Here is a 27,111-nt window from a genome sequence, read left to right on the forward strand (position 1 = left end):
ATTGGACCACTTTACGAAGATGGAAATTAATAAAGAACAGTGAAGTTCAGAAACTACATCTTTTGCTTAATTAGTGAAGCACTTTTTCAAAGTTGACATTCATGCAATGAGCACATTCTTTTGTATGCTTGGTTGAAGAGAGAGAGAGAGAGAGAGGCGGCCGGGAGGGTGAGGGAAGATGACATTGGGTGGCGCTGTGTTTCTGTACAGTATTGACGGATCCCCAAAAAACCATGTCACGATAATTTATTGGAACTGAAATTTTGCCAAGAGTCTCTTGATTATCATGTGATCGATGCCAAAAAAAAAGGAAAAAAAAGAGAAAAAGAAATTGAGCTCATAAAATTGTACTTCATGATGTTTGGCAAATGAACAGTCGAAAATTGCGGTTAGAGCAGGAGCCGCCATCCAACAGATGCTCGGTTTTTGGGGGTTCTGTCAACACTGTATAAAAGAGCAGCCCCATCCACAGGAAAATTTCCAAAAGAAACAAAAAGGAACCTTCAAAAAAAATTTCTTTTTTTTAGACAAGTTTGAATAGTTGGAACCAACTTAATCTCTCTCTGAAATAGAATGGAACGTGCAAGCATTTTCTTGATGCTGTCAGAAAAATGAAACAGAAAGGAGAAAAAATATTAACGTTGTAATGTAAATTTACAATTCACCAGCCCTCCCCTTTAAAAGCACGTAATCCTAACACCCACAACAGCAGGAAGAAACAAAGACGCTAGAGAGAAATGACAGGAAAACTCTGTTTTATGATACTTCTTTTCACTATCATTTCCCTCTCCTCCTCCCTCTCTCTTCCCCTCATTCACCACCTCTCTCTCTCCTCCCAAAACCGCACCACCGCTGCAAGACTCCGACGACTTGTCCAAATTTCCAGCCACCGCCTCCATTACCTATCAAACTTTCCAGTGAAAAATTCCAGCCGTAAACCCCAATCTCATGTTCCACAAGAAATGGCACCAGAGATCCATGGTGATAGCTACTTATACCTGGTTAATTTCTCCCTAGGAACCCCACCAGTTCAACAGCTTGCCATTTTAGACACGAGCAGTCCAATACTATGGATACAATGTGAGCCGTGTGATCCCTGTTTCTCTCAATCGGTGCCCATTTTTTCACCGGAGTCTTCAAAATCATTTTCTCCTGTTCATTGCTCTGATCCTCTCTGTAATGGCCTTCTTTGTGACAACAATACAAACCTTTGCACCTTCTCCTCATCTTATGGCCAGAGTGCCACAACCTCTGGCCAAATTGCCACCGAAACCTTAACTTTCTCATCTGATTCTGGCGACCAGCCAGAATTCTCACCGAAAATTGCCATTGGCTGTGGCTTTAGCAACAGGAATTTCAAATTTCCTGGTGGATTTTCCGGCATATTTGGCCTAAGCAATAGTCCCATTTCCTTTATCTCACAATACTACAAATCAGAATACCATCAATTCTCATATTGTTTACTCAGGCTTTTGCTTGAAACCACTGAAACACAAACCAGCCAGCTTAGATTTGGCATTGAAGCTAAGCTTTCAGGACCTGATGTAAGAAGCTTCGAGCTCTTAGACTATGCAAATTCACTGTATTATCTGAATTTAACAGATATCAGCATAGGGGACAACCGGTTAGGGATACCACCTAAGGTGTTTGACATGGATTCTGATAAAAAAGGTGGTTTTGTGATCGATTCAGGAGCCACTGTTTCTTATTTGAGAGAAACGGGTTACTCATATTTGAAAGATGGTATGGTTTACTGGTTTTCCGGTGCCTGGAATTTGACACAAATTGATGGAAAAAAGTATAGTTTTGACCTTTGTTGGGAAATTCCGACTCCAGAATTTAATGAGTTTCCTAATTTGACACTTCATTTTGGGGAAAAAGATTGGGAACTGATGCCGGAAAATGTGTTTTACGTCGATAGAAATGCCAGAATATTTTGCATGGTCATTTTGGCATCAGATAAAATGTCTATCTTGGGGACGTATCAGCAACAAGATTTTAGGGTTTTATATGACATTTCTGGGAGAAGGGTTTCGGTGCAAAGAGCGAGCTGTGCTGGTGGTGGTTAAGACTGCTTGTTACAGTATCATGCTAACAAGATTTTAGGGTTTTATATGACATTTCTGGGAGAAGGGTTTCGGTGCAAAGAGCGAGCTGTGCTGGTGGTGGTTAAGACTGCTTGTTACAGTATCAATCCACTTTGTGTTTTGTTTTGGTGTTCTTTTTTAGACATATTCCTCTCCTTTTCTGTTGAGTTGGTTACAATAAGGTTGTAGTTTGTTTTGATGTCTTTTTTCTTAAATAATGTGTCATTATGTTTTCAGTTGGTAGGAAAAATGTTAGCCTTTTTTTTTTTACTTGCCTATTTATCTTAGATAATTTTACGAGGAACAATGCCAAACAACATATAATCCAAGATTAATTATATTTGAAACAATGAATTATCTATGGTAACAAGTACATCCAAACAACCCCCAATGAATAATATTGAGGTTCACAGTTTATGAAAAGGGAATGACAAGAAATTTTAAATGGTTATTTTTATTAAAGATAACTATGATCAAGATTTGACAGCTACTACTAAAAAAAATCAGCCCAAAAAAAGCCACAATTTAGAGCCTTGTATTCCATGACAATTGGAACTTATTTCCAATGTAGGCCATGGCCTGCAAGGTGCTTCTAGGAATCACTGGACCGGCTTGTCACGGAATCAGTCGATGCCAAATAATTATGACTCTCTCATGCAACAACCATACGCAGACTGGGGTGCCACCTTAGTGTTAAATAGGCGCTGCATCATTCACCCCTTCTTGAAAAGAACTCGACTTCAAGTTTGAGAAATCTTCGCTATGCTCCCATTCTGCTCCATATGAACCTTAGATTTTATTTACCCTTGTTGCGGATCTGTATGTCGCCAATAATTGGTTCAATGTCATACCATTGAACTGCCTCCAAAAATAAAAGTTGTATGTTTTCTCAAGACATGATATTTACCCTTTAGAAAAGGACCTTCGGACATACGTGTAAGATTTCAAACTCTTTACAACGTAAATTATGCTAGGTTTTCCCTCATGTATTTCATTGCCTCTTCTTCATCAATGACAGGTGGTCCGTTCCGATCCACAAAAGTCATATAATTGAGGTCAAGGATGAGAAGGGCATCCCTCTGCATCTTTGAGTCTCAATTCTTCAAGCTTTAGTTCATCTCTCACTTTATTTGGATCCTTATAATATATAGAGTTTCACCATCAATATCAATAAGAGCAATTCAATTTTACACTTCGGAAAAAGATCTACAAATAAGTGGCATGAGAGAGTCAAATGTATTTAAATAATTAGTTGTTTTTAAATACATAAGTGGGAATGGAAACCTAAAACGATAGCTAAAGCTCAAGTGGTTCTACCACCACCACCTCAAATCCATTCCCAAAAAATTAAGACAATTACCTATGATAAGATTCAACATCTAAATATCTCAAAATCACACACAATGATTCTATTTCATTCTCTATTATCTATATTGAACCTATCCAAAGATTGTATGGTCTCTTTTCAATGTTTGGAAATTAATTTTCTTGATATATAGAGTATACATGATTTTTTTCCTTGGGGTTGTTTGGTCCTAAAACTACTTATATAATAGGTTTTGCCCAATGTTAACCTCATGGTCATGGGGTTATGATTAAAAGTTGGATCAAATATTTGAATACAAGCACTCATAATACATTTGAATGGCCACAAAAACCAACAATGATGAGCATTCAGGGTATGGAAAAAGACTGACAAGAGTCAATGTTGTAATATTGAGAGATCCACAAGATGGAAACCAATTATGTATGATCACATCCAGAAAATCTTGGCATAATCAATGTTGACTAAGTTTCCACAAAAGAATTCTTTGAAAATTTGATAAAATAGTTCATTGATTTCGTAATTTCCTTATAAGAAGCCCCTATTGAAAACAAAATTACATTTTATAACGAAATATGAAATCCATTTAAAGAAAATTTTAAATTGCATGTTATTTTCCACTATTTCTTTTAAAAGCCGTAAACTTTATATAAAAGGCTATATTTTTTAAAATCTAAATATTAATTCGAATAATTTTATTTGCATATGATTTTAAATATCAAGTTCTAAAAAATTTAATTGAAAAATCTATGAGAGTATATAATTAGAATTATGAATTAAATTGTAATTGCACAAATCATTAACGAGTAGAAAAATTAAATTTAGATTATAATTATTTGTATTCATTAAAAAGTACAGGGCCAATTGTATTTTCAATTACCTACCTGACACTGAAGGTGATCAAATTATCTTCTCAGGCAAAAGCAATTAAAAAGCCGAGTAGCAGAAAATATTCTCATCAAGAATATGCTAAAGCTTGAATCTTTATGAACTTTTTGTAATTATAATATCACCTTATAAATTAAATTATAAAATGTCAAAATTCTAATTTTTAACCATTGTTCGTATTATGGTAATAAAATTAAATTTTGATTTAGCAAAGTTCCAATTATTATTTGTGTTTATAATAGGGCATTACTATTATTTCAAGTTAATCTCTAAATAAATTTTTATGGAATAATTAAACAGTTTAAATTCAAGTGAAAATTATAAAATTTACTTGTTAAAATTAAACTGGGTCATTATTTATATTTTAATTTTGAAATCAATTTTTTTTTTCAAAGCATGAGAAAATTAATTTTACAATTTTATATTAATGAAAATTTCAATTCACCTTTAGGAAGACATAGTTATCCAATATACAGTTTAAAGAATTATAAAATTAGAATTGTTCTTACCAACAAAAGTGTAAATTCTTGAATCTTAAAGTTAACTATTTGTACATAAAATTTAAAATTCTTTATTTTTGTTAGTGTTAATAACTGTTATGATTCACAATAAAATAATGATTGAAAGTTGAATTAGACGAAATGCATGGTTAGTATTTTTGCCTATAATCTATAGTGAAAAGTTATTCGAGAAATATTTTGAAAAGCTTGCAGGTTTTCAAGCTTACATATGGACAAATTTGCTTAGTAGCATTTCTTTTGGTCTATTCAAACATTGCATTGCCCTAAATTCAATTATTTTCCATTCACTATTGCTTGTAGGTTTTCAAGCTTAGATATGGACAAAGCACTTCTTTTAATTATTCATATGTTGCCTTGCCTTAAATTCAGTTATATTCCAATAGCAGTTTTTCTTTCCTTGAATGTGACTTGGAACTTAGTTATGTTTTAGTTTTTTAATGCTTAATTATGTTTTCAGCTTCATACACATCACTAAAACACTGTCCTTTCTTTGAAAAAATTTCTCTATTAGTGAATTACTTACTTTCCAGTTTCTACTTATTAAAAAGAGTTTCTGAACCTTAAGAGCTAGCTTAATCACCTCTATTGTAACCTTATCATATAGTTAGAACTATATATATGGACAATTTTACACAATTTTTATTTTATACTATCAATTAATATCATATTATTCTTTCTACAATATTGTGAGGTAGTAGTAATGCATGTACCTGAATAGGATTCCAATTGTTGAAAGTTAGAAAGAGCCTACCATACAGAATAAATGAAATTGTTATTGCTCAACTCTTTGCCAAACTGCCTCTAGTAATATTTACCAAATTGGTCATGTCCAAGGAAAAAACAGACAGTTTGCTCTAACTTCCAAATATACATGGACATTGCTAAGATTTAAGAACCTCTTTTGGGATCCAACTAGAAACAAAATTAGTGAGAATATGAACAATGATATGAGAAATAACGCATAAAACACATACATAGTAAAAATATAAAGATTTATGTGGCTCATCCAAAAGAGCTACATATGTGGATATGGCAAATTGAAATCCACTATACCAATGAGAGTTACATCACAAATTCTAAAATGTAAAGTTACCTCTCTAACCCTTGACAAAAGGTAGTTGAGCAACTAACACAAAGTTATCTCTTTAATCCTCGACAAAACCTCGTTACGAACCTCTTTTATACCGGCTCTATTGGCCAACATCTCTTGCAGATCCCCAGCTCTGCTCTATAGCTCCATTGTTTAGGAAGAGAACTTTGAGAGCGATCATAATTTCTTTCATTAATAAGAAAACCACCCAAAATCTCCATGAGATTTGTCTAGCTTGCCTTTCAATGCATACATAAGACACCTTGCCTATCTCTAAAGAAAGCCACATTTCCTATATGATGACACATAAGTTCTCTTCTCTTTTATTTCATATATATATATATATATATAAAACTTATGACATAACCGTGCCAATTTGGTTGGACTCAATGAGTATCACAATAAGGAAACTTAAAAATTAATGAGTACCGCAACTAGCTCAAGAAACTTAGCAATATCAAAATCAATATCAATCCTAACCTTCGATATCAGTATATTCAACAAATATTGGTAAAGCTCTCTATGGTGCATCAAAAGAGAACCTAACGGTTTTACTAGCCTCTACTTTCATATTTGAGTGACCTTGATGAAATATAGAATTCATTTCACCATCTATAATACTTTTTGATGTTCTATCCTCAGAGGTTAGTATAAACTGATGATGGAAATTAGCTACAAATATATCGCGATCGGATGCATATGATATGGTGTTTTAGAGATTAGAGTTTTGCACTCTGAAATCTGTATCCAAAAATGGGAAAGGAGGCTGGGTCATGGTAGTAGCATCACCATGGTTTCCATCCCACCTCTAACACCACCCTATTAATACTTAAAAAAAATACTAACTCCTAATCACTTGAATAAACGGGTAGGGGCTGTCTTCCCCGATGAATTACAAAAAAAAAAAAAAAAAAAAAAAAAAAAAAAAAAAAAAATCTATACCCAAAAATAGCAAAAAAGAAAGGGAAAAGAAAAACAAATAAAAAAGTAAAAAAAATAAAAATTACAATTGCTTTGAACCTTAGCCTACATGTCCATAGAATATAGGAACTTCCTTCATCACTCATATTCCATGCAAATCTTATTCCTTAATCAGCATGGCTTAATACTGAAACCCTAAATCTTGTTACATTGAGCAGGAGCAAAGGAAAGCTTCTCATTCTCAAGGTCGTAATTCACATTCATATTCCTCTGCACATTGCTACCAAAAATGGAAAATGAGGCAACGCTCCATGTAGTTAAGCAAACGACCCCTTCAAACACCTCCACAAAAGAATTTTCAGGAAACACAATCCAATCCGCACCGCCATAAAAATGGAATGTCATATTCGGAATTTCGGCAAGGTCACCGAGCGTTTCCATTTTGTAGCACAGGCCGGAGTCGTTGGTTGCCGGATGTTTGATAGCTTCGCGCAATGCTTGAATCAACAAGTCGTAAACGACTTGGGCCAGCACATTCATTGGGGTGCCAGAATCGATGACCAACTTGCTTCCATTGGGGTTATTGGGATCGAAAAATCCTGAAGGGATACCAATGCGATTTAAGCCGACGCTGATCTCTTGGAGATACAAGATGTAATATGTTGGATCCCCAAGCCGAAAAATCGGTGTGGACTTGATATAGCTCGATGAAATAAGGGCATCAGAGCCAAAACTAAGCTTGCCTGAACCACTTGGTGCTAGGCAGTAGGAGAACGTCTTGTTGATGGAGTTCCCTAATTGGCTAATAAGGGACATGGGCCCACCCCCGAGCCCGACAAGCCCATCCGTGGCGCTAAAAGTTTTAGAATTATTATCACCACACCCAAATCCAATTCCTTCAAAAGAGGTTAAGGCATCTGCACCGGTCTTAATACTAGGAATGTTTTTCGTATTAGCACTAATATCTTGAAAGGTGAAGGTATCGGATGATAATATCCCCTTAGTGTATGTTTTATCAGCATAGGCTGCTAAGTATTGGCAGTCGTTCGTGCAAGGCATCTGAAGATATTTGCAGAGGGGTTCTGAGCAACCGATCTTTCGATAAGTTGACGACTTTGTGGGATCAAAGGTCGGTGATGTTTGGTTGAAGCATGATGTGCACGGCAAGCATTGTGTCCAAACAATATCACTTCCAGTGTCGACAAGGAACTGGAGTTCTCTTGCCGGGGTCCCGATCCCAACTTTCATGAGGTATTCACTAGGAATCGGAGTCACTATCATCTTAAGTTTTGACGAAAAAGATTTTTCGACAAAGACTGAGTTGAAGTGTTGGAGGCGGGAAATGGAGCGGAGAGTGGCTTGCCTGAATAAGTCATAGCTTGAAGCATTAGGGTCATGAAGCGGGGAGCCAGGGGAATCACGATGAATGAGGTCTAGCCGGAAACCGGTGATACTTCCGACCAAAGACAGACAGAAAAGTGAAGACAAGAAGAATGTGAGGTCGTGGAAGGGGATGACAATAGCGTTGGACATGAGTTCCATGATATCACCAATTGGTATTCTTGATTGAGAGATGGGGTAGCTATTTAAAGGCAATTACAGTTTAGGGTTTTTCAAGGAAATGATATTCGTTGTATAGGAGGTCTGAAGATTTGTGCAGGACTTTTTCCCTTTCTGGTGGGATTTTCGGGACTAAGAAAGAATACACCTAGATTTCTTCCACTTTAAAGTAATCTAGGTCCATCCCTCTTTGCCATTCAGCTCAAGTTGTGAGAGATTATAATGTTCTAAATTTGGTAAGTGTATAATGTTCTACAAGATTGTTTTTGAGAAAATTATAATGTTCCACCAATTGGTATTTTTGATTGAGAGATAGGGTAGCTATTTAAAGGCAATTACAGTAAATTCTTTGTTTAGGGTTTTTCAAGGAAATGATATTCATTGTAAAGGAGGTCTGAAGATTTGTGCATGATTTTTTCCTTTCTGGTGGGAAATGAACAGTGGGCAAGACCGGATTTTCGGGTCTAAGAAATATTACATAATATTTCTTCCTCTTAAGTAATCTAGGTCCATCCCTCTTTGCCATTCAGCTCAAGTTGTAAGTGAGAGAGATATGTATATATAGAGAGAGAGTTTCCATCCTCTTTAATTTGGCAAGTGTCGAATGTTCTAAACGATTTTTTTTTTGGAGAGATTATAATGTTCTAAATGATTATCTATATCTATACTACATCATTATTAAGCCAGAGGGTCGGACATGTGTTAGAAGAATAAAAATGGACCTTTTATAGATTCTATTATTAACCCAGAGTTATGGATTGGGTTTAGCAAAAATAAAAGGTGACCTTGGCCTTAACGAAGATGAAAGGCATGTGACCTTTAAAGAGGAGTCCAGAGCACTATGTAGGGTATAATTGGGCTTTTATAAATTATCCCATCTCTCCAAATGCTTAGAATGAAAGCCTGGAAAAGAGAAATTTTAGGAAACCAATTAAGCTACCTACATGGTGTTGATTAATGTTTCCTAACCTCGCTTCTCTCCAAATCTTTAGAGAAAGAGACAGGTACCAAGAGATAATAATATAGTGAGAGAGAGAGAGAGTATTTGTCCAAATCTTTGGGAAGAGATTGGTACATGAATATGATATAGGATCTTAAATGTTTTTTGGAAACAATCCATGTCTTCTTTTTTATGAATAGAAACATTCCATATCACGATATTATTTTTTTGGAAACAATCCAGGTCTTTTTTTTTTATGAATAGAAACATTCCATATCACGATATTATTTTTTTGGTATCTTTTCTTGATATCCTCAAATGGAAATATATTAGGAAACATACTAAAAAAGTTATTTCCTAACATAGCCTGTATCTTCCTTGATATAATGGCAATAGATTGGTGGTATGGAGGCCATTACATTTTCAATTAAACGAATGAGATTGGAGTGATGGATGCAACAAAAGTACATCATCAACTATTGTTTTTAATATGCAAGCCAAATGCATGCAAAGGAGCACCCGTCGAGATAATAAGGAATGTTTAATGTTTTAGATTTGTGCTGACGCATAGATCACTTTTTTCTTTTTTTTTTGGGTGAGTTAGTGGGGGGGAGGGTATCTACCCTATGTAGGAATTGAGTTTAGGACATAGCGTTGCAAATCGTTAAGTGGACTTTCAAACCGCCTTATTTTATGTTTTTTTTCTCATTCTTTAAATCCATTATCTATATATATATATATATATATATATATATATATATATATATTATTTTATTATTATTATTATTATTATTATTTTCAATTCCCATTTTGTTTTTGGTTAGAAAGTTGGACTTTCAAACCGTCTTATTTTGTCTTCCTATTTTGTTTTATTTTGTTTGGTGCTTCTATTATTAGACTTTCAAATAGGGTAAAATGGATAAATTGGGAAACAATACAATATAATATATCCCAAATTATGAACCATGTAGTAATACCGCGTCACTTTTCTAGTTTTACAATGTATACATAACTGAAAGAGTATAAAGTGAACGTCGATTGATTATTCATTATAACTGGTTATATTTGTTCCTCACTGTAGCTGGTCCCAAATAGTAAAGAAAAGGCTATGATGATGATGATCATAATTTATTCCTGTTCCTCACTTAAAGAATTGCATTAGTTCCTGATTTTAGTTGGCAGAAAAGAAACCTATGGAAAGAACCAAAAGAAAAAAAAAATATATATATTTTTTTAAAGTAATTCCTCATATTTAAATTTATTTATGTTATCTAAAAATAATGGCACAAATGAAATATGGAACACAAGGAACGAAATCCCTAAAATTTACTGAAGCATAAAACTGCTTCTCCATCCCCATATCGGACTCGACAACCATACTAGTTAATCTAGAATTAGATGGAAAACATATGGCAAGAACCAGAATATGTAAAGGAAAGAGTTTATATAGAGCCGAGGTTCTAAACAATCAATTAGAGCCTATCTCAAAACTTTCGGAAGAAGACGTTGTTTTGATATCCAAATATCCTCAAATTGATCATCTAGATTTCAAGATGCATGGATATAAGAAAAAAATGGATTTCAAGTTTTTGAAATAGTGCATCTTGTAACGCATTTTTGGACCGTCAATTTTCAAGATTTTCAAGTTGTCATAAATCTCTTTGACCTACACTATTTTTGAAGCATTAAATTTTATAAGTAAAGATAAAAATATATTTTAAAGCTATCAAAAAGATTTCTAGTATTGAAACCACATTTCTTGATACTATTTGAAGGTGTGTTTTACTTTGATTGTTTAAAGCCTCGGCTCTATATAAACCGGTAAATGCATGAAAAAACTAGAAAAGATAATTATTGACCTGCTCTTATTAGTACTTTTTAATGTAATTGATCTTGCCATTGGTCCAGATTGATTCACCGATTGCCATCACAACTGGTTAAAGCCAAAATTGAAATTTTTTTTTCTTTAGATTAAGAGACAAATCTTATTCTATTTGACTTAAGGGTTTTGCCTCAATAGAACAAGGCAGAACAATCAGCTAAACAAGGTAAAAATAGCATAAGAATCATGAGAAATTGATTGACGAACGAGATGAATGAAAATGCAGAGAAAATCAGTGCAAAAAAGCTTACTAAACCTAAAAAACACAAGATTTATTTTTAAATAAATGCTGTTTAAAAAATTGAATAACAGGCTAATATGGAATCACCTAGTGCCGTTTGGTTTAATCTGTATCTGTTTCGATGTTCTAAGTGGGTTTTTCTGCGTAACTGGTTTTGGTTTCCATCTCTAGGTTGATATTTCCATCTGTGCCTGCTATTTCATGTGAATCTTTCCTTCTCTATATCGAGCCTTCAATTTTTATAATACTACAACATTTCCTTCTCTATATTGAGCCTTGAATTTTTATAATACTACAACATGCCGGGAAGAAGTATTATGTAAAGGGGTGTTTTATATGACAATTAACTTTATATGGAACATTGTGATTCAATGTTCTATATAACATTGTGATATGGAAGGAGAGCCTTTGCATATGTAGCATTGTGATTCAACCATCTGATTTCAACAATAGTTTAGGTGTGTCTTCTATTCAAAGTTTGTAAAAAAGGTTAAAATACTTTGTCACTGGCTTTTTTTTAGCTATGAAATACTAAAAATAATCCTAGCTAGGAATTTACCTGATAGAGTAAATAGATGATTTGTTATCTTGGAGAGGACACATACATGCTTTTGTTAAAACTGTTTATTTTGTACATTTGTGATGCAATTGAAAAATAACAGGTTGCCAATAACCTAGCAAAACAATTGTATTTTAAAGAGAAATAAAAATTTGAGAAAAAATATGCAAAACAAAAGTATAAACATGGGGATCCAAGTCCTCCACTACATACTATAAGAGCAAAGAGAAGAAAAACCTACCAAAAAAAAAAAAAAAAGATTCTCTCCCTCTCTCTACAATAAAACTTTTTTCATTCAACCAAAATCCATAAAAAATAACCACCTAACTTTACATAGGCCCATTTTCTTTTTACGTACAATGCTTGGTGCTTTTTTTTTTTAGGGGATAAGTACCACTTTTGTTTTTACTATTAAAAAATAACTTCCTTCATAAAAAAAAAAAAAACTAAATATATATATATATATATATATATCTTCGAAGTCGAAGTTTCTAAAAGTCAAACTTGCCTAAAACGAACTCAGGCCAAAACAAAAAAAGTGCGTACATACCAAAAAAAAAAAAACATTTAACCTTCCTAAAAAACAAAATGATACCACCTACAAAAAGGTACTCCTTTTCAAACCCACACCTCTTAAATATAAATGGACTATTTTCAAACCAACACCTCTTAAATATAAATGGACTATCTAAAGATAAACCTACCCATCTAAAGAGTAGCATTCCCAAAGTTGAAAAACATAACCCTAACCCCTAAAATAAATATATAGATATTTTAAAATAACTTAGTAAAAATTACATGTAGAAATAAAAATAAAAAAATTAAAATTAAAATATAATATCGATTTAACCTTCTCTTAATTTGCATCATTTTCCCTATTAAGAATAATCTCAACCTCAAAATTTGAAATTCGTTAAGATCATTTTTCCAATAGCCTTACAACCTTATTCAACTTATAACATTATAAACACAATCCTGTGACTTTTGGGTTATTGTCGTGACACAACGATTATGCATTGATAAAAAGAAACCCTCAAGGAAATGGTCATTTTATATCAATAGAGTCTGTTTAGAAACTTGCTGAAATTACTCAGGCTCATCCCTCGGACATACCACTTGTGCATCTTTGAAATGAGCACTAGATTCAATGGTCGAACCAATTTGACCTATTGATTCTCCTTGAAAGCTTTCATCTTTTTCTCGTCAAGTATCTCTAAAGGCTGGAGCACCTTTGGATTTGAGTCGATATATTGTGTCTCTCTCTCCATTGATAAAAAAGTTAGATATCCTTGCTGCCACAAAGCCAATTTTTGCCTTTCATCTTGTTTTTCACCAAATATAGGACATTCATAAAAAATAGGGTCACACATGACATCAATGAATGATAATTCCCATTCAAGATCCAAACCTACTTGTTTTTCACTTTCAACTGGTTCTTCATTAAACTTAGGTAGATCACTCTCCCTGCCGTGAGGCTCTCGACATGGAGAGTGCGTATAGCACGGGTACTCGAAATAACATCCGACTCACTACCGTCATCATAGTATGTCCAGGTTGGATTTTACGCTAAGTACTAGGTCAGCTCCTTTACTTGCCCTATCAAAGTTTTGAGTTCTATATCTTCGAGGTCTCGTTCTCGTTGAAAGGGCTCAATCCTAATGCCCAGCCATAGTCTATTATCACAATAATTGACTGATGCTCTGATACCACCTGACATAGTTAAAACTTACTGCAAATACAATTGTGTTTAAGAGAGAAATAAAAAACTAAGAAAAAATTTGCAGGAAAAAAGTAGACATGGGGATTCGAGTCCTCCACCACGCACCATAAAAGAGAAAAAAAACCCACAAAGAAAGCTCTCTCTCTCTCTATAATAAATTTTTTTCATTCAACCAAAATCCATCAAAAAAAATAATCCCAAAACTGGGGCTGAGAATTTACATGGATTAGATCCAAAACTTGAGATTTGGATCCTATTTCGATTCGAGAATGGATCCAAAATTCAGATCTGAATTTAAAAATTAGATCCAGATAAAAATTACGATTGGATCTGAGTACAAGTTGATCCAGTGCTCTATACGCCTAATTCTCCGTAGAAATTATGCACAAATAGAAATTATGATCCGATTTGGGTCCAAGATTGACGGGGAAAAGCTGCATCATTGGTAGAAAAGATAGGTGCTCTATATGCTCCGACTATATTTCACAGTGGAAACCCTAGCTCCAAAAGAAACTACTGTTCTTCTTGGGTCCTCATCCCTCTACATTCCCTTCAGCCTGCCACCCGCCCATTTCAAGCCATCTCTCTCTCTCTCTCTCTCTCTCTGCAATTTGACAGGAGCTTCCTGGGCTCTTCAATTCCCATCAGCCTGCAACCCAACTTATAAACAAATATCCCATCTCCCCTCTATCCCTCTCTCTCTCTCGCTGCTATTCTCTCCCTCTTTTTCTCTCTCGTGTTGTAGGAGTGGTCAATGGATTCCCTTACTCTCACTTTTCTCTCTTACTCTCTCTTTTCTTTTATTTTGGTTCTCTGCTTACACTATTTTTCTCTAAAAAAACAAACCATTCTCTCTCTTTCTATCTCCCTAATTCTTTTTCTCGCTATGGACTATTGAATAAGATTTTTGTCACCTTATTTGGGTTAAGGATTGTGGTGGACCGCATTACAAGCTTGAAAAAAACTTATTGCAGTCCAGCACACAGTGTGCTAGACCTCATTACAAGCAATATAATTAGAAACTAGGGTTGAATTTGAAGTAGCGTGGTTACCTGACGCTGATGAGCCGATATTTGAGACTTTCGCGGTTTAGATGTTGGGGTTAATTTTGGAGTTGCTGATGACTAAGAATTACACGTTGCTGATGACTAAGAATTACCCGTGCTTAATAAAGGAGAAGCTATTTGTGAAGTTTGATTGATTGAAGAGGGCTCATACTGAAGAATAGAGTGATAAATTTACAGAGATAGGTTGTAGAGTGATAAATTTACAGAGATAGGTTGTAAATTAAGGTTTGATGATTATCTGAAAAGGTTTCATTGGATTTGGAAAATTCAATTGTGTAAATAAGCCAGTGCTGATTGCACAATTTAGATCTATTCATTTTTCTATACTTAAAGTGATCTTGTTACTTAAAAGAGAGGAAGAGAGGATACGTCTTGAGAGAGAAGGGAGATTTTGAATGGAGAGGGAAAGTGTGTTTGGACATAGAGAGAGAGAAATGGGTTAGGATTTGGGGCGTGCTAGGATTTAACAACCTTTTTAGACCTGAAAATAGGAATTCCAAAAGTTGGATCGGACAAAGATTGAGTATGAATCTCAAATCTTGGATCTCACCAAGATCATGTATTTATCTAACTAGAAACAAAGAAACAAAATGCGAGAGAGTACGAGCATGAGTCATTCCACGAGAAATAAAGCAGAAAAAATAGACACCACAAAAATACAAAGATTTACATGCTTACATGGGCACAACAAACTGAAATCTACTATACTAATGTCCACTATACATCACAGACCACAAAAGCCAATCGACACTAATGTCCACTATACATCACAGACCACAAAAGCCAATCGACCAAAACCAGTCGAGCAAACATTTTTAGACCCATCAATTTCTCATCTCTATTCCCTAGCTAAACCACTGTCCAGGAAGAAACCATCAACTAAACTACTACCACTCTCCAAGAGGAGAACCTACAGAAGGCGCAATGTGGAATTTCTCTCTATAAGAAGCTCGTTTCGAGGCATTGCATCTACAGAAGGCACAATCTGGAATTTCTTATGGCTCTCTTCTATCTATGGGGAGGCTTTGCATCTACAGAATGTACAATGTGGAATTTCTCTTCATAAGAAGAGCTCTTCTCTCCAAGGGGAGGCATTGCAGCTCATGCACGAGAGGCCCCTACCTCACTCTTTCTAGAGGAAGCCAGCTTTTCCATATGATGACCCGAATAGAGCACACAAAATCACTTCACTTTCACATATATATATAAGGTTAGGAGTCCATATAAAATAAAAAACTTTCTATAAATGTTACATATATGTCAAGAACCAAGATATATCCCAAAGTACTAATCTGTTTAGATTTGTATTTCCTTTAAGAAACGTATCAATATCAATTCCAATCCCATGTAATATGAGATTTTTTTATGTTGGGTGAGTTTGGATAATCACAATATCCAACACAGAGAGGTAAAGACATGGCAGGTAGAGAGATACATGTGATAGGGCAAAGAAAAATATGTTTTTATTTTGGGAGAGAGAATGTTGTCAAAGGAAAGAGTCACGTGATCCCAAAATATAGGAGAAGACAGAGAGTAAGGGCATTTTTTTATCGTGAATCCATTAACTTTTGGACTTGAGGGGTAAATATAAAAAAAAACAAGTATTCTAATTGAAGTTTATGGTGGGATACAAAAAGTACTGGAGAGTAGATGTTTAGAAAGTGGATTTTGGAGTATCTATAATTTTACCAAAACAAATATGTCTTCCAAGAACTTCTAAAAAGTCAAACTTACCGAAAACCAACTCAAGCCAAAAAAAAGTGTGTACCAAAAAATGATTTAACCTTCCTAAAAAACAAAAAAGATCTCCTTTTTGAACCACCACCTCTTCTCTAAAGATAAACCGGTCCATCTAAAGATAAGCCTTTCAAAAAATGAAAAAGCATAACCCCATCTCCTAAAACAAATATTTTCTTAAAACAATAACGTAACAAAAATTACAAGTAGACATGAAAATCACATAAAAACATTGATGTAAACTTCTCTTAATGTGCATCGACTTACTCTGTACAGAAGATCAATTTAGTAGGGTTTTATTCATATAGAAATTTGTGATCTATATTAAAACTAGTAAATTAGTAATTTCAATAAAAGACTCCTAGCTATTGATTTCCTCATGGGAGCAAATATAAAATTTTCTCCCACGAAAGCATGGAATACTTTCGGTGAAAATTACAAGATAACGCATTCCTGTGAAAACAAATTCTCTTTGAGAGAAAGAAATGGAGCTTATAAAATTGTACAGAATGACGTTTGGCAGAAGAAAAAAAAAAAGAATCTTCAAAAGGAAAATTTCCAAAAGAAAAAAAAAGAACCTTAAAAAAGATTCCTTTTTTTTTAGACATGTTTGAATCGTTGGAACCAACTTAAATCTCTCTCTGAAATGGAATGGAACATGCAGGCATTTTCCTCATGCTATCCGAAAAATGAAATAGAAAGGACAAAAACTATTAACTTTGTAATTTAAATTTAAAATTCACCAGCCCCGCCCCTTTAAAAGCACCTAATCCTAACGCCCACAACAGGAGGAAGAAACAAACACGCTGAGAGAAATGACAGGAAAACTAAGTTTTATGATACTTCTTATCACCTTCATTTCCCTTTCCTCCTCCCTCTCTCTTCCCTCATTCACCACCTCTCTCTCTCCTCCCAAAACCGCACCACCACTGCAAGACTCCGACAACTTGTCCAAAGTTCCGGCCACCGCCTCCATTACCTATCAAACTTTCCAGTGAAAAATTCCAGCCGAAACCCCAATCTCATGTTCCACAAGAAATGGCACCAGAGATCCATGGTGATAGCTACTTATACCTGGTTAATTTCTCCCTAGGAACCCCACCAGTTCAACAGCTTGCCATTTTAGACACGAGCGGCCCAATGCTATGGATACAATGTGAGCTACGTGATCCCTGTTTCTCTCAATCTGTGCCCATTTTTTCCCCGGAGTCTTCAAAATCATTTTCTCCTGTTCATTAATCTGATTCTCTCTGTAATGACCTTCTTTGTGACGACAATAGAAACCTTTGCACCTTCTCCTCATCTTATGGCCAGAATGCCACAACCTCTGGCCAAATTGCCACTGAAACCTTAACTTTCTCATCCGATTCTGGCGACTGGCCAGAATTCTCACCGAAAATTGCCATTGGCTGTGGCTTTAGCAACAGGAATTTCTATTTTCCTGGTGGTTTTTCCAGCATATTTGGCCTAAGCAATAGCCCCATTTCCTTTATCTCGCAAAACTACAAATCAGAATAACATCAATTCTCATATTGTTTACTCAGGCTTTTGCTTGTAACCACTGAAACACAAACCAGCCAGCTCAGATTTGGCCCTGAAGCTGAGCTTTCAGGACCCGTTGTAAATGCTTCGATCTCTTGGACTATGGAAATTCACTGTATTATTTGAAATTAATAGATATCAGCATAGGGGGCAACCCGTTAGGGATACCACCTAATGTGTTTGACATGGATTCTGATAAAAAAGGTGGTTTTGTGATGGATTCAGGAGCCACGGTTTCTTATTTGAGAGAAAGGGGCTACTCATATTTGAAAGATGGTATGGTTTACTGGTTTTCCAGTGCCAGGAATTTGACACAAATTGATGGAAAAAAGTATGGTTTTGACCTTTGTTGGGAAATTCGGTCGCCAGAATTTAATGAGTTTCCTAATTTGACGCTTCATTTCGGGGAAACAGATTGGGAACTGATGCCGGAAAACGTGTTTTACATTGATAGAAGTGCCAGAATATTTTGCATGGTCATTTTGGTGTCAGATAAAATGTATGTCTATCTTGGGGATGTGGACGTATCAGCAACAGGATTTTAGGGTGTTATATGACATTTCTGGGAGAAGGATTTCGGTGCAAAGACTGGTGGTGGTTAGGCCTTCTTGTTACAGTATCATGCTACTTTGTGTTTTATTTTGTTGTTCTTTTTTAGACATATTCCTCTCCTTTTTGTTTACAATAAGGTTTTAGTTTATTTTGATACCTTTCTTTTTAATTAATGTATCCTTATGTTTTATGTTGGTGGGAAAAAAATTTAGCGCTTTGCTTTTTTTTTGTGTTGCAGATAATTTTATGAGGAACAATGCCAAATAACATATAATCCAATATTAATTATATTTGAAACAATGATTTATCTACGAAAACAAGTGCACCCAAACAACCCCCAATGAATAATATTTAGGCTATAAAAAGGGAACGACAAGACAAGACAAGACATTTTAAATGGTTATTTTTATTAAAGATAATTATGATCAGCTACTATTAGAAAAAATCAGCCCAAGAAAAGCCATAATTTAGAGGCTTCTATTCCATGACAATTTTTAACTTTTTTCGAATGTAGGCCATGGCCTGAAAGGTGCTTCTAGGAACCACTCGATCGGCTTGTCCCGGAAACAGTCGATGCCAAATAATTATGGCTCTCTCATGCAACAACTATATTGTGTCACCTAAGTGCTAGATAGGCGCTGCATCATTCACCCCTTCTTGAAAAGAACTCTACCTCAAGTTTGAGAAATCTTTACTACGCTCCCATTCTGCTTCATATGAGCCTCAGATTTTGGACAGAGTGTTAGGATTTAATAACCCTTTTAGATGCGGAAAAGAGAATCTCAAAAGTTCGATCTCATCAAGATCGTGTACTTATCCAACTAGAAATAAAATAAAAGAGTGCACCAGCCATAATATGAGAAATAAAGCATTGTTCACCATAAGATGGCTACATCTATGGGTACGACAAACTAAAATCCATTATAATCCACTATACCAATGAGAGTTAGATTACAAATTTTGGGATATCGGTCATCTCCATTCCACAACTAAAACACTCTCCAGGAGGAAAACCTTGGGAGCAATCAATACTTTCTCTATCTAAAAGGGGAAACCACCAAATATCTCCAAGTCTTTCTCTATCTAAAAGGGAAAACCACCAAATATCTTCATGGGAATTATTTCTCTACAAGAAACCAGCCTCTCAATTTAAAACCAAGACTTTATCTATCTAAAAGTGGAAACTGCCAAATATCTTCTTGGAATCGCTTCTCTATAAGAAACTAACCTCTCAATCTACAGAAAGCACAATGTAGAGTTTCTCTTCATTAAGAAGCTCGCAGCTCTCTATGAAGAGGCCTTGCCTCACTTTTTCTAGAGGAAGCCACATTTCCCATATGGTGACTTGAATAAGACACACAAAATCTCTTCACTAGATATATCCAAGAGTACTAATCTTTTTGGATTTATATTTTATTTATGAAACTTATCAATATCATTCCTAATACCATATAATATGCGATTTCCTTATGTTGGGTGATTTTGAATAATCACAATATTGAACAGAGAGAGAGAGGGTAGAGAGAGAAAAAGAGAGAAGCACATAAGTAGATAGAGAGAGTTTCTTCGGTAGAGCAAGACAGAGTTTGAGAAGACAGAGCAAAATGTGTTTTTATTGTGGGAGAAAGAGTGTTGTCAAAGGGAGATAGTCACGTGATCCCAAAATACAGGAGAAGAGAGAGAGTAAGGGCATTTTGCAGAGGGACAATTTACAGTCTACCTCAGCATATGTAAAAGAGTTCAAACGATCAAAGATTGGGGCTTCCTGGGGGTAGCACGTATGACGCGGCATGCACTGTGTCCACATTAGGTTGCTTTCAGTGTCCAAAAATAACTGATAGCTTGCAGTTGTGGCCCCAATGCCAACTGTCATAAGGAAGTCTCCACTGATGGAGGTTGTTGTCGCTTTGAATGCCACCGGAGAGTATTCTTCTTCGGTGGCAGTCAAGGTTAAGTAACTAATAGCGTGCAGCTGTGGCCCCGATACCAACTGTCATAAGGAAGTCTCCACTGATGGAGGTAGTTGTCGCTTTGAATGCTGCCGGAGAGTATTCTTCTTCTGTGGCAGTCAAGGTTAAGTACTCATAACGAGTCATCGAGCGGGCGAAAGCATGCCTTACAAGGTCATACATAGTGGCATTGGGGTTGTAGAATGGTGACCCGAGCTCATCGTGATGGGTGAGGGCTACCCGGATCCCTGCGAAAGATGGAGAAGATATGAAGATGGTGAATTGTATTAGGGCAAGAGCTTTCAGGGATGCCACGAAAATCTGGTCAAGCTTGAGTGTGCATAGCTATTCATATAACATGCTGTATTATCTTGGCTAGATGTGAGGTGATATGGGAGTTACTGTGTTTCTAATTAGAGGTCATATGGGAGATATTTCCAGGTAATGTTATGGTAAACAAACTTTGCAAAGTGAACGGATTGAAGATTTCCTCAACCACCCTATATCAACAAGGGACGGTCGAGGAAATTCTAAGGATCACTTTTTCAGAAAAAGGAGAAAATATAGAAAAAAGAAAACATGCATTAAAAATTAAAACCCTGAAAAGTTTAATGAGAACTTAATATAAGTCAATTATATTTCATTGAATCAAAGAGAAAATCAAATTAGGCCTAATTATAGTAATATAACGTTTGTATTATCGAGTTTCATGGGGATCAGTGTAAAACAAGTTCTATAGAAATTGTCGTACTGTTAGAGACAGGTAGCACAAAATTGCAGCAGAGATATTCAGAAAAATGTCTTCCTCATAATGAAAAAGTGGAAATAGATTCGATTCGATGAGCACTAATTGCACGCATGTCAAGATTGAAAGCATTTTATTTGCAGCAATTTAAGTTAATTGTTGAAATCCAGTAAAGCTCAGGTCCTTATTCGAATATTTAGGCAGCTTGACCCCACGCTTATGTCAATGAGATCTAGGATATAAAGCACCAGACGATTCTGCAACAGGTACAAGTAAATCGGGGTTGAAAGGACGAAGCCCTCTGGGATGCTTGCTCAGTCTCCAAACTCAACTACACTCTGGCCACTTACCATTTTCTGAATTTCTTCCCGATGCTATCAACTGGTTGGCTGACGACAAATGAGAGGGGCCTGGCCCAAAACTAATTACCCCAACAGCGATTGGTCCCAAATCACTAATGTATATTAGGTGTGTCTTGATGAGAAGAATACATGCTTAACATTTCAAATGATTTAGATTTATGTAAAAAAATAAAATTTAAATACAAAATGAAGTCGTGACAGTCAAATCAACCCCTATTCAATCCGGGCTATTGGGTTTATATGTAAATATGAGCTAGTGAGCTAATTTTTAATATGCACCGTAATTTGATTATTTAAGGCCTCACCCCAGTGTAAACCTTTTCCATATAGAATCATTATTTTTATCTTGTTGTATATTCTTTACTCGGAGCAATGAATCAATATCTAATGTTACTCTTGGATGGAATGATGTCACGAAAGCAATGATCTTGAAGCAATAGCATAGCAAGCAAGTTTGAGAGTGATGAAAGAGAGAAACATGGGGGATGGGGGAGGGGCTCAGAAAGACACAGGAAGCACTATCAATCACTACTATTATTTCTGTAAAAACTTATTTATAAATCAATTAAGTGAAACTCTTGTACAAAGATCTGGGTTTTTTCAATCACAACAAATCTGAACCTCTTATTTAATTTTACTGCAATCTGCGGGCTGAAACGAGAGCCTCTCCATACCGTAGTCGTGCTCCACCAGTTTATGGTGTGCTAAGGTTCCTCATATTGACATTCCTTTGGACCCCGCAATGTCCAAGCAAGCCACATTCTTTGCTGAAAAACCATACAATCCCTCCGGTGGAATTCGCCTTGTCAAAGTGGAATGTAATGGATGGTAAGGCACATACGTCGACCGGTTCATTTATTCGGTAGCAATACTTGTACCGCTTCGCTGGGTCGGGGACGGGGGTGCTTGAACTAATTTTCATCCCAATCATTTTAAACACTGTCTCATTCATTCTTGTGACGGAGGTGCCGGAATCTATGACGAAGATCTTATCATCCACAGTTGGATTGAAGGTCCATGGTGGGATGTGGAGGGGGGTGGTTCCCACACTGATGTCTATGACACGTAAGATAACCAGCGATCGATGGATTTGTCGAAAGTCGGTGTATGGGAATCGACAGGCCCTGACCCTTTGGGATATCTGCCTGGTTTCCGAATTCCATTATGCTGTTGCCGCGCAGCATGATGCAATAGGCAAATCTCTTCCCAATGATATCACCTAGTTGGTCGACAGACAAACGAGAGCATCCCTTCCTCAAAACGGATGATCCCAGCAGGGAGTCTTACAAAACTACCTCCTGCATATACATGGTTGCATCCGAAGGCATATCTCTGCACTTTGGCTCCATTAACACTGATTTCAACTCTATCTGTAGTATTAGAACTAGTACTAATACTAATACTAGTACTAATACTCCATTAACTAGTACTAATACTACCGCTGAAATTTGAATTAATTCGCTGAAATTTGAATTAGTTCTAGTGCTAGAGACATTGGGAATAGTTGCTGGTACTTGGATTGATTGGCTCAAAAGTCAAAATGTCAATGATGATATTTCCGGTTACATAGATCCATCGTTGCACTGAATCGTAAAATGGCATCCCGTGCCGATGCATTGCTTTAAGTGGACCCTCCAGAGGGGTGATTTGCAAGGGACCTGTCGATGACTTGTAGGGGTTGAAGACTGGGACTTGCTGGGGGTAGCACTGATAACACGGCAGGCATTGTGTCCACATGCCTCCCACTGTCAAACAGCAACTGGTATTCTGTGGAGAACCAATGCCGCCGACGGTCATGAGGAACTCACCAGGAATGCTTTGCATAAAGGCTCTTAATGCCGTAGGAGAGTATTCTCCCGTGGCAAGCGAGCTTAAGTACTTGTAGCGAGCCACGGAGCGATCAAATGCTTGCTGGAAGAGCTCATACTCACTAGCTTTGGGGTTGTAGAACGGGGATTTGGGATCATCGCCATGGATAAGGGTTACCTTGATACCGGAAGAGGGTGAACAAAGATATGAGAAAATAGAGATGGTGAAAAGCATCAGCATTTGGGCCATGGATTCCACCATGGTCAGAGCTTGAGGATCTAGACATGCTTAACTATACAGATTTATTTCCACATTGAACATTGCTCGGTTGGGTTTTTAACTGGTGATGTTTGGAATATTTTTTGGTCCAGTTTTGGTATGTTATCTGGTTTAGAATTTTACAGTGAACTTGTTTGGGCAGTAAAAGTCAGGATCGGTGTATCCATTCTTAGGGAGACGCATTGAAAATTTAGCAGTTGATTATTTCCTTCAGTTTAGTACTCTTCTACAATTCAAATTACAAAAAAGGAAGCGAATTAATGCACTTAACCGTTGTTACCTCCTCTTCCATTTTAGGATTAAGGAGTGGATGTGTTTTAAAAGAGTGATTTATGTATGGACCTTAAAAGTTCAGGTAAAATACAAAATATTTTACTTATATACGGAAATTACAAAGAAGATAAAACCTAATTTTTTTATTTTTTTCAAAATTGCCCCCTTGGTCATCCTGATTTTTTTATTTTTTTAAGTTTTTTCATTAGTAGATCATTGCCCCATTGCTTCAAGGCATTGCCCTCCAAAGGAAAAAACTAAAAAAAAAAAAGTCAAAATTTGGATTGACAATAGGCATTTTTGGAAAAAAAGTAAAGAAGTGAGTTGACTGATTTTTTTTTTGTAATTTCCGCATATAAATGGAAAATTTCGTATTTTATCTTAAATTTCGGGGCCCGTACACAAATTACTCTTTTGGAAATTATAGCTCGGTACTACAAGTTTACTTTTTGGCTATATATAATTTCATAAGTGGAGATAACTGTTGAGGTTCGACTATACTTTTTATCATAAAGCTTGGGTCTTTATAAACTTTTTACCCTGATTGATGCTCGAAAATCTACATTATGGGAAATTCAATTATGTGAGATTGATGCTCCAAAATCTACATTATGGGAAATTCATTTATGTGAGATTGATAGTGATTCTATACTTGTGACGGGTTGAATGCAGGATTTTGTGATGGTTCAATGGAGATACCATATTTTATTTCACAATCGCATTGGAGGCTCTGAGATTACCGGTGGAGATCAAGTCGCATGTTTCGTGAGGCCAAACAGGCCGTGGATTTATTGGCCAAATGAGATGCGGTGACTTAAGACGCCACAGTTTGGCGAATAATGCTGGATTTGGTGATATCCAAAATCACCTCTTTATTATTGGGATTGGTATAAGTGTTGATGTGTTTTTGTAGGAAGTTGTTTTTTTTTTTTGGAAAAGTTTCATATGGATTGGTATTAATATTTGATGAGTTTTTGTAAGAAGTTGTTTTTTTGGAAAGTTTCATATGTTTTAGGATAGATTTGAGGATTAAAAAAAGATAAAATTAAAGGGAAAATTTCATGTGGGCTGGACCGCATTTTTACTTATGCGGACCAGAAACTATAAAGCATCCATTTTAAAGATGTATGCAATTAACAATGAAAAATAACTATCCATATTTTCTTATTAGAATTATTATTTATATTTTGTAAAATTTATTTATTTTTTCATATTCATGATCTCCATGTTGGAGATCACATGTCGCTAAAAATTATATATGAAAATCCATCTCAAAAATAAATTTATTAAGAGGCCCGAATTTCTACATATGAGGGCCTGGCCGTATAGAAACTAGGTCCAACTATAACATCATAGTAATAAAACAGCGATAGTTTTGCCATTGTTTACGATCGAAATATAGACATAGTTTATAAGGATCTTTTAAAAATTTGTTTTGAGAAAAATAAAAAATTTGTTATAAACTATCTACAAACTTCGAAATTTTATGGGAATCAACATTACATATTTTTATAATTTTTTAAAAGTGAATAGGATATTATTTTCAAAATATATAATATATTATAATTATTTCTTTTAATAGTAAAAAAACATATTTTATTTTACATTTCAAAATATGAAATTTAGTTGTTTATACGTTGCAACTAAATAATGCAATCATGAAATTATGGTATGCACGTATCGATAGTTTGAAAATTAATATTTAATAACTTTTTATAAATTTTGGATTTAGGAAAAAAAATCATAAGTGAATTTAAAGTATATGATATTCAAGTGAATAAACAATTTGCAATAAATCAAATTTACAATAAAAAAGAAATGAGATTTTAAAATCTTACAAGTTTTATAATAGGTAAACATTCTAATCCATTACATGGAATCCCCAATCTCTCTCTCTCACTCACTTCAACCAACTTTCTTTCTCTTTTTAATTGTACTATATAATCATCCTCTTTCTCTCTCTACTCAATGTAATGTCTTATGACTTTTTCATTGGATGTCCATCCATTAAATGAAATTAATTTACATGTTAATTTACTAATACTAATTTCCATGCTAGATTGCTTGATTTCATTTCAAAATACCAATAGTTTCAGAGCCCATGCATTAGATGAGTTTATAAAATTTCAAAAACTTAGAATTATAAATACCCAATTTATTTTGAATGTTTCCAGACAACCAAATATTATGTGAATTGAATGTTTAACGGTTTTCATGATTAAGGGGAACTTCTACAACCTATTCAAATTCATAGAGTCCGTTTATTTTTTTTGGACAAGATAATCTTTAGTTTGATAAAATCGATCTAGATTTAATAATTGGTTGATTTTTTAGAGCATATTGTAGTAAATCTTGGAACAAGTCTTTAGATCACATTTTAGAGTTTACTTCCCAAGATTAACGTGGGTAGGAAAAGGGGTTTCCTTTTAGTAAGAAAATTTTTAGGAACATAAATATTTATTTTAGATAGATTTTGGAAAGACTCTAAAATAGATTAGTATAGTGAGTTATCATTTTTGGCTTTTAGTAGGAAATTATTAGGAGGAAGTTATCTTTTGCAATAAGATAGAGGTGGAACCACAGTTAGCAAGTCAGAAAATAATAAAATGTCCGTCGACCAAAATATCAGTAACAAATCGGTTTTGTTTCAAATAATTAAATGAAAAAATCGAGTAAAAAATACGGATCGCCAAAAAACAAGGTAACCTATAGAATCGTGAATATTTTGGATTTGGTTCAAAAAGGCTGAAAAACTCGGATATCTAAAGATGACATAATATAAGATTATGATTTGCACTTATTGTATAGATATACTAAAGTCATTAAACAATAGTTTTATAGCCTTACTAGTATTATTAGAGCATTGCTTAACCATTTTTGTTGAAACTTTCAATAAATCCAGCAACAATGCTTACTCTATTGGCACATCACAAGACATTTATTGGGAGCACAAAATAAAACAACAGCAACAATACCAAACACGATAACTAATTAGCAAATAACAAGAATTGTGAACCAAAAGTATATGATTATTTTTCAAAGAGAAAAACAAAAAACGCCCTC

The 27,111-nt window shown here is 35.1% G+C and overlaps 4 protein-coding genes across 4 annotated transcripts; 2 read left to right on the forward strand and 2 right to left on the reverse strand.

Annotated features, from left to right (window-relative positions):
* The first annotated feature begins 456 nt into the window (after nucleotides 1-456).
* Nucleotides 457-2,337, forward strand: LOC18445217 (aspartic proteinase nepenthesin-1). Its single transcript, XM_006855358.4, has one exon. The coding sequence runs from the start codon at nucleotides 738-740 to the stop codon at nucleotides 2,067-2,069; it is 1,332 nt and encodes a 443-aa protein (XP_006855420.3). The 5' UTR covers nucleotides 457-737; the 3' UTR covers nucleotides 2,070-2,337.
* Nucleotides 2,338-6,837: 4,500 nt separating this feature from the next.
* LOC18445218 (aspartic proteinase CDR1) lies at nucleotides 6,838-8,546 on the reverse strand. The gene has a single exon (XM_006855359.3). It carries the CDS (start codon nucleotides 8,371-8,373, stop codon nucleotides 7,027-7,029), a length of 1,347 nt encoding a protein of 448 aa, XP_006855421.2. The 5' UTR covers nucleotides 8,374-8,546; the 3' UTR covers nucleotides 6,838-7,026.
* A 9,029-nt stretch (nucleotides 8,547-17,575) lies between these two features.
* LOC18445219 (aspartic proteinase nepenthesin-1) lies at nucleotides 17,576-18,624 on the forward strand. The gene is made up of 2 exons (XM_006855360.1): nucleotides 17,576-17,693; nucleotides 18,215-18,624. Exons 1-2 carry the CDS (start codon nucleotides 17,576-17,578, stop codon nucleotides 18,622-18,624), a joined length of 528 nt encoding a protein of 175 aa, XP_006855422.1.
* A 1,965-nt stretch (nucleotides 18,625-20,589) lies between these two features.
* On the reverse strand, nucleotides 20,590-23,757 carry LOC18445221 (aspartic proteinase CDR1). Its single transcript, XM_006855362.3, has 4 exons — nucleotides 23,202-23,757; nucleotides 22,928-23,057; nucleotides 22,469-22,832; nucleotides 20,590-20,925 (listed from the first exon to the last, which is right to left on the reverse strand). The coding sequence occupies exons 1-4, from the start codon at nucleotides 23,755-23,757 to the stop codon at nucleotides 20,590-20,592; spliced, it is 1,386 nt and encodes a 461-aa protein (XP_006855424.3).
* Nucleotides 23,758-27,111: the final 3,354 nt, after the last annotated feature.

This window comes from Amborella trichopoda, chromosome 2 (assembly GCF_054954075.1).
Source record: "Amborella trichopoda isolate Santa Cruz 75 chromosome 2, AtrichopodaSantaCruz75HAP2 v2.0, whole genome shotgun sequence".
NCBI classification, from domain to species: Eukaryota; Viridiplantae; Streptophyta; class Magnoliopsida; order Amborellales; family Amborellaceae; genus Amborella; species Amborella trichopoda.

Bases quoted from the DNA above. Each gene is read 5' to 3' on its own strand.
- LOC18445217 (XM_006855358.4), top strand. From the start codon at position 738: ATGACAGGAAAACTCTGTTTTATGATACTTCTTTTCACTATCATTTCC.
- LOC18445218 (XM_006855359.3), bottom strand. From the start codon at position 8,373: ATGGAACTCATGTCCAACGCTATTGTCATCCCCTTCCACGACCTCACA.
- LOC18445219 (XM_006855360.1), top strand. From the start codon at position 17,576: ATGGCACCAGAGATCCATGGTGATAGCTACTTATACCTGGTTAATTTC. The intron at 17,694-18,214 runs GTGAGCTACGTG...TGAAATTAATAG, and splicing joins CCCAATGCTATGGATACAAT to ATATCAGCATAGGGGGCAAC.
- LOC18445221 (XM_006855362.3), bottom strand. From the start codon at position 23,757: ATGGTGGAATCCATGGCCCAAATGCTGATGCTTTTCACCATCTCTATT. The intron at 23,058-23,201 runs GTACCAGCAACT...CTAATACTACAG, and splicing joins TTTTGAGCCAATCAATCCAA to ATAGAGTTGAAATCAGTGTT. The intron at 20,926-22,468 runs GTATGGTTTTTC...TTATATGAATAG, and splicing joins CGAATTCCACCGGAGGGATT to CTATGCACACTCAAGCTTGA.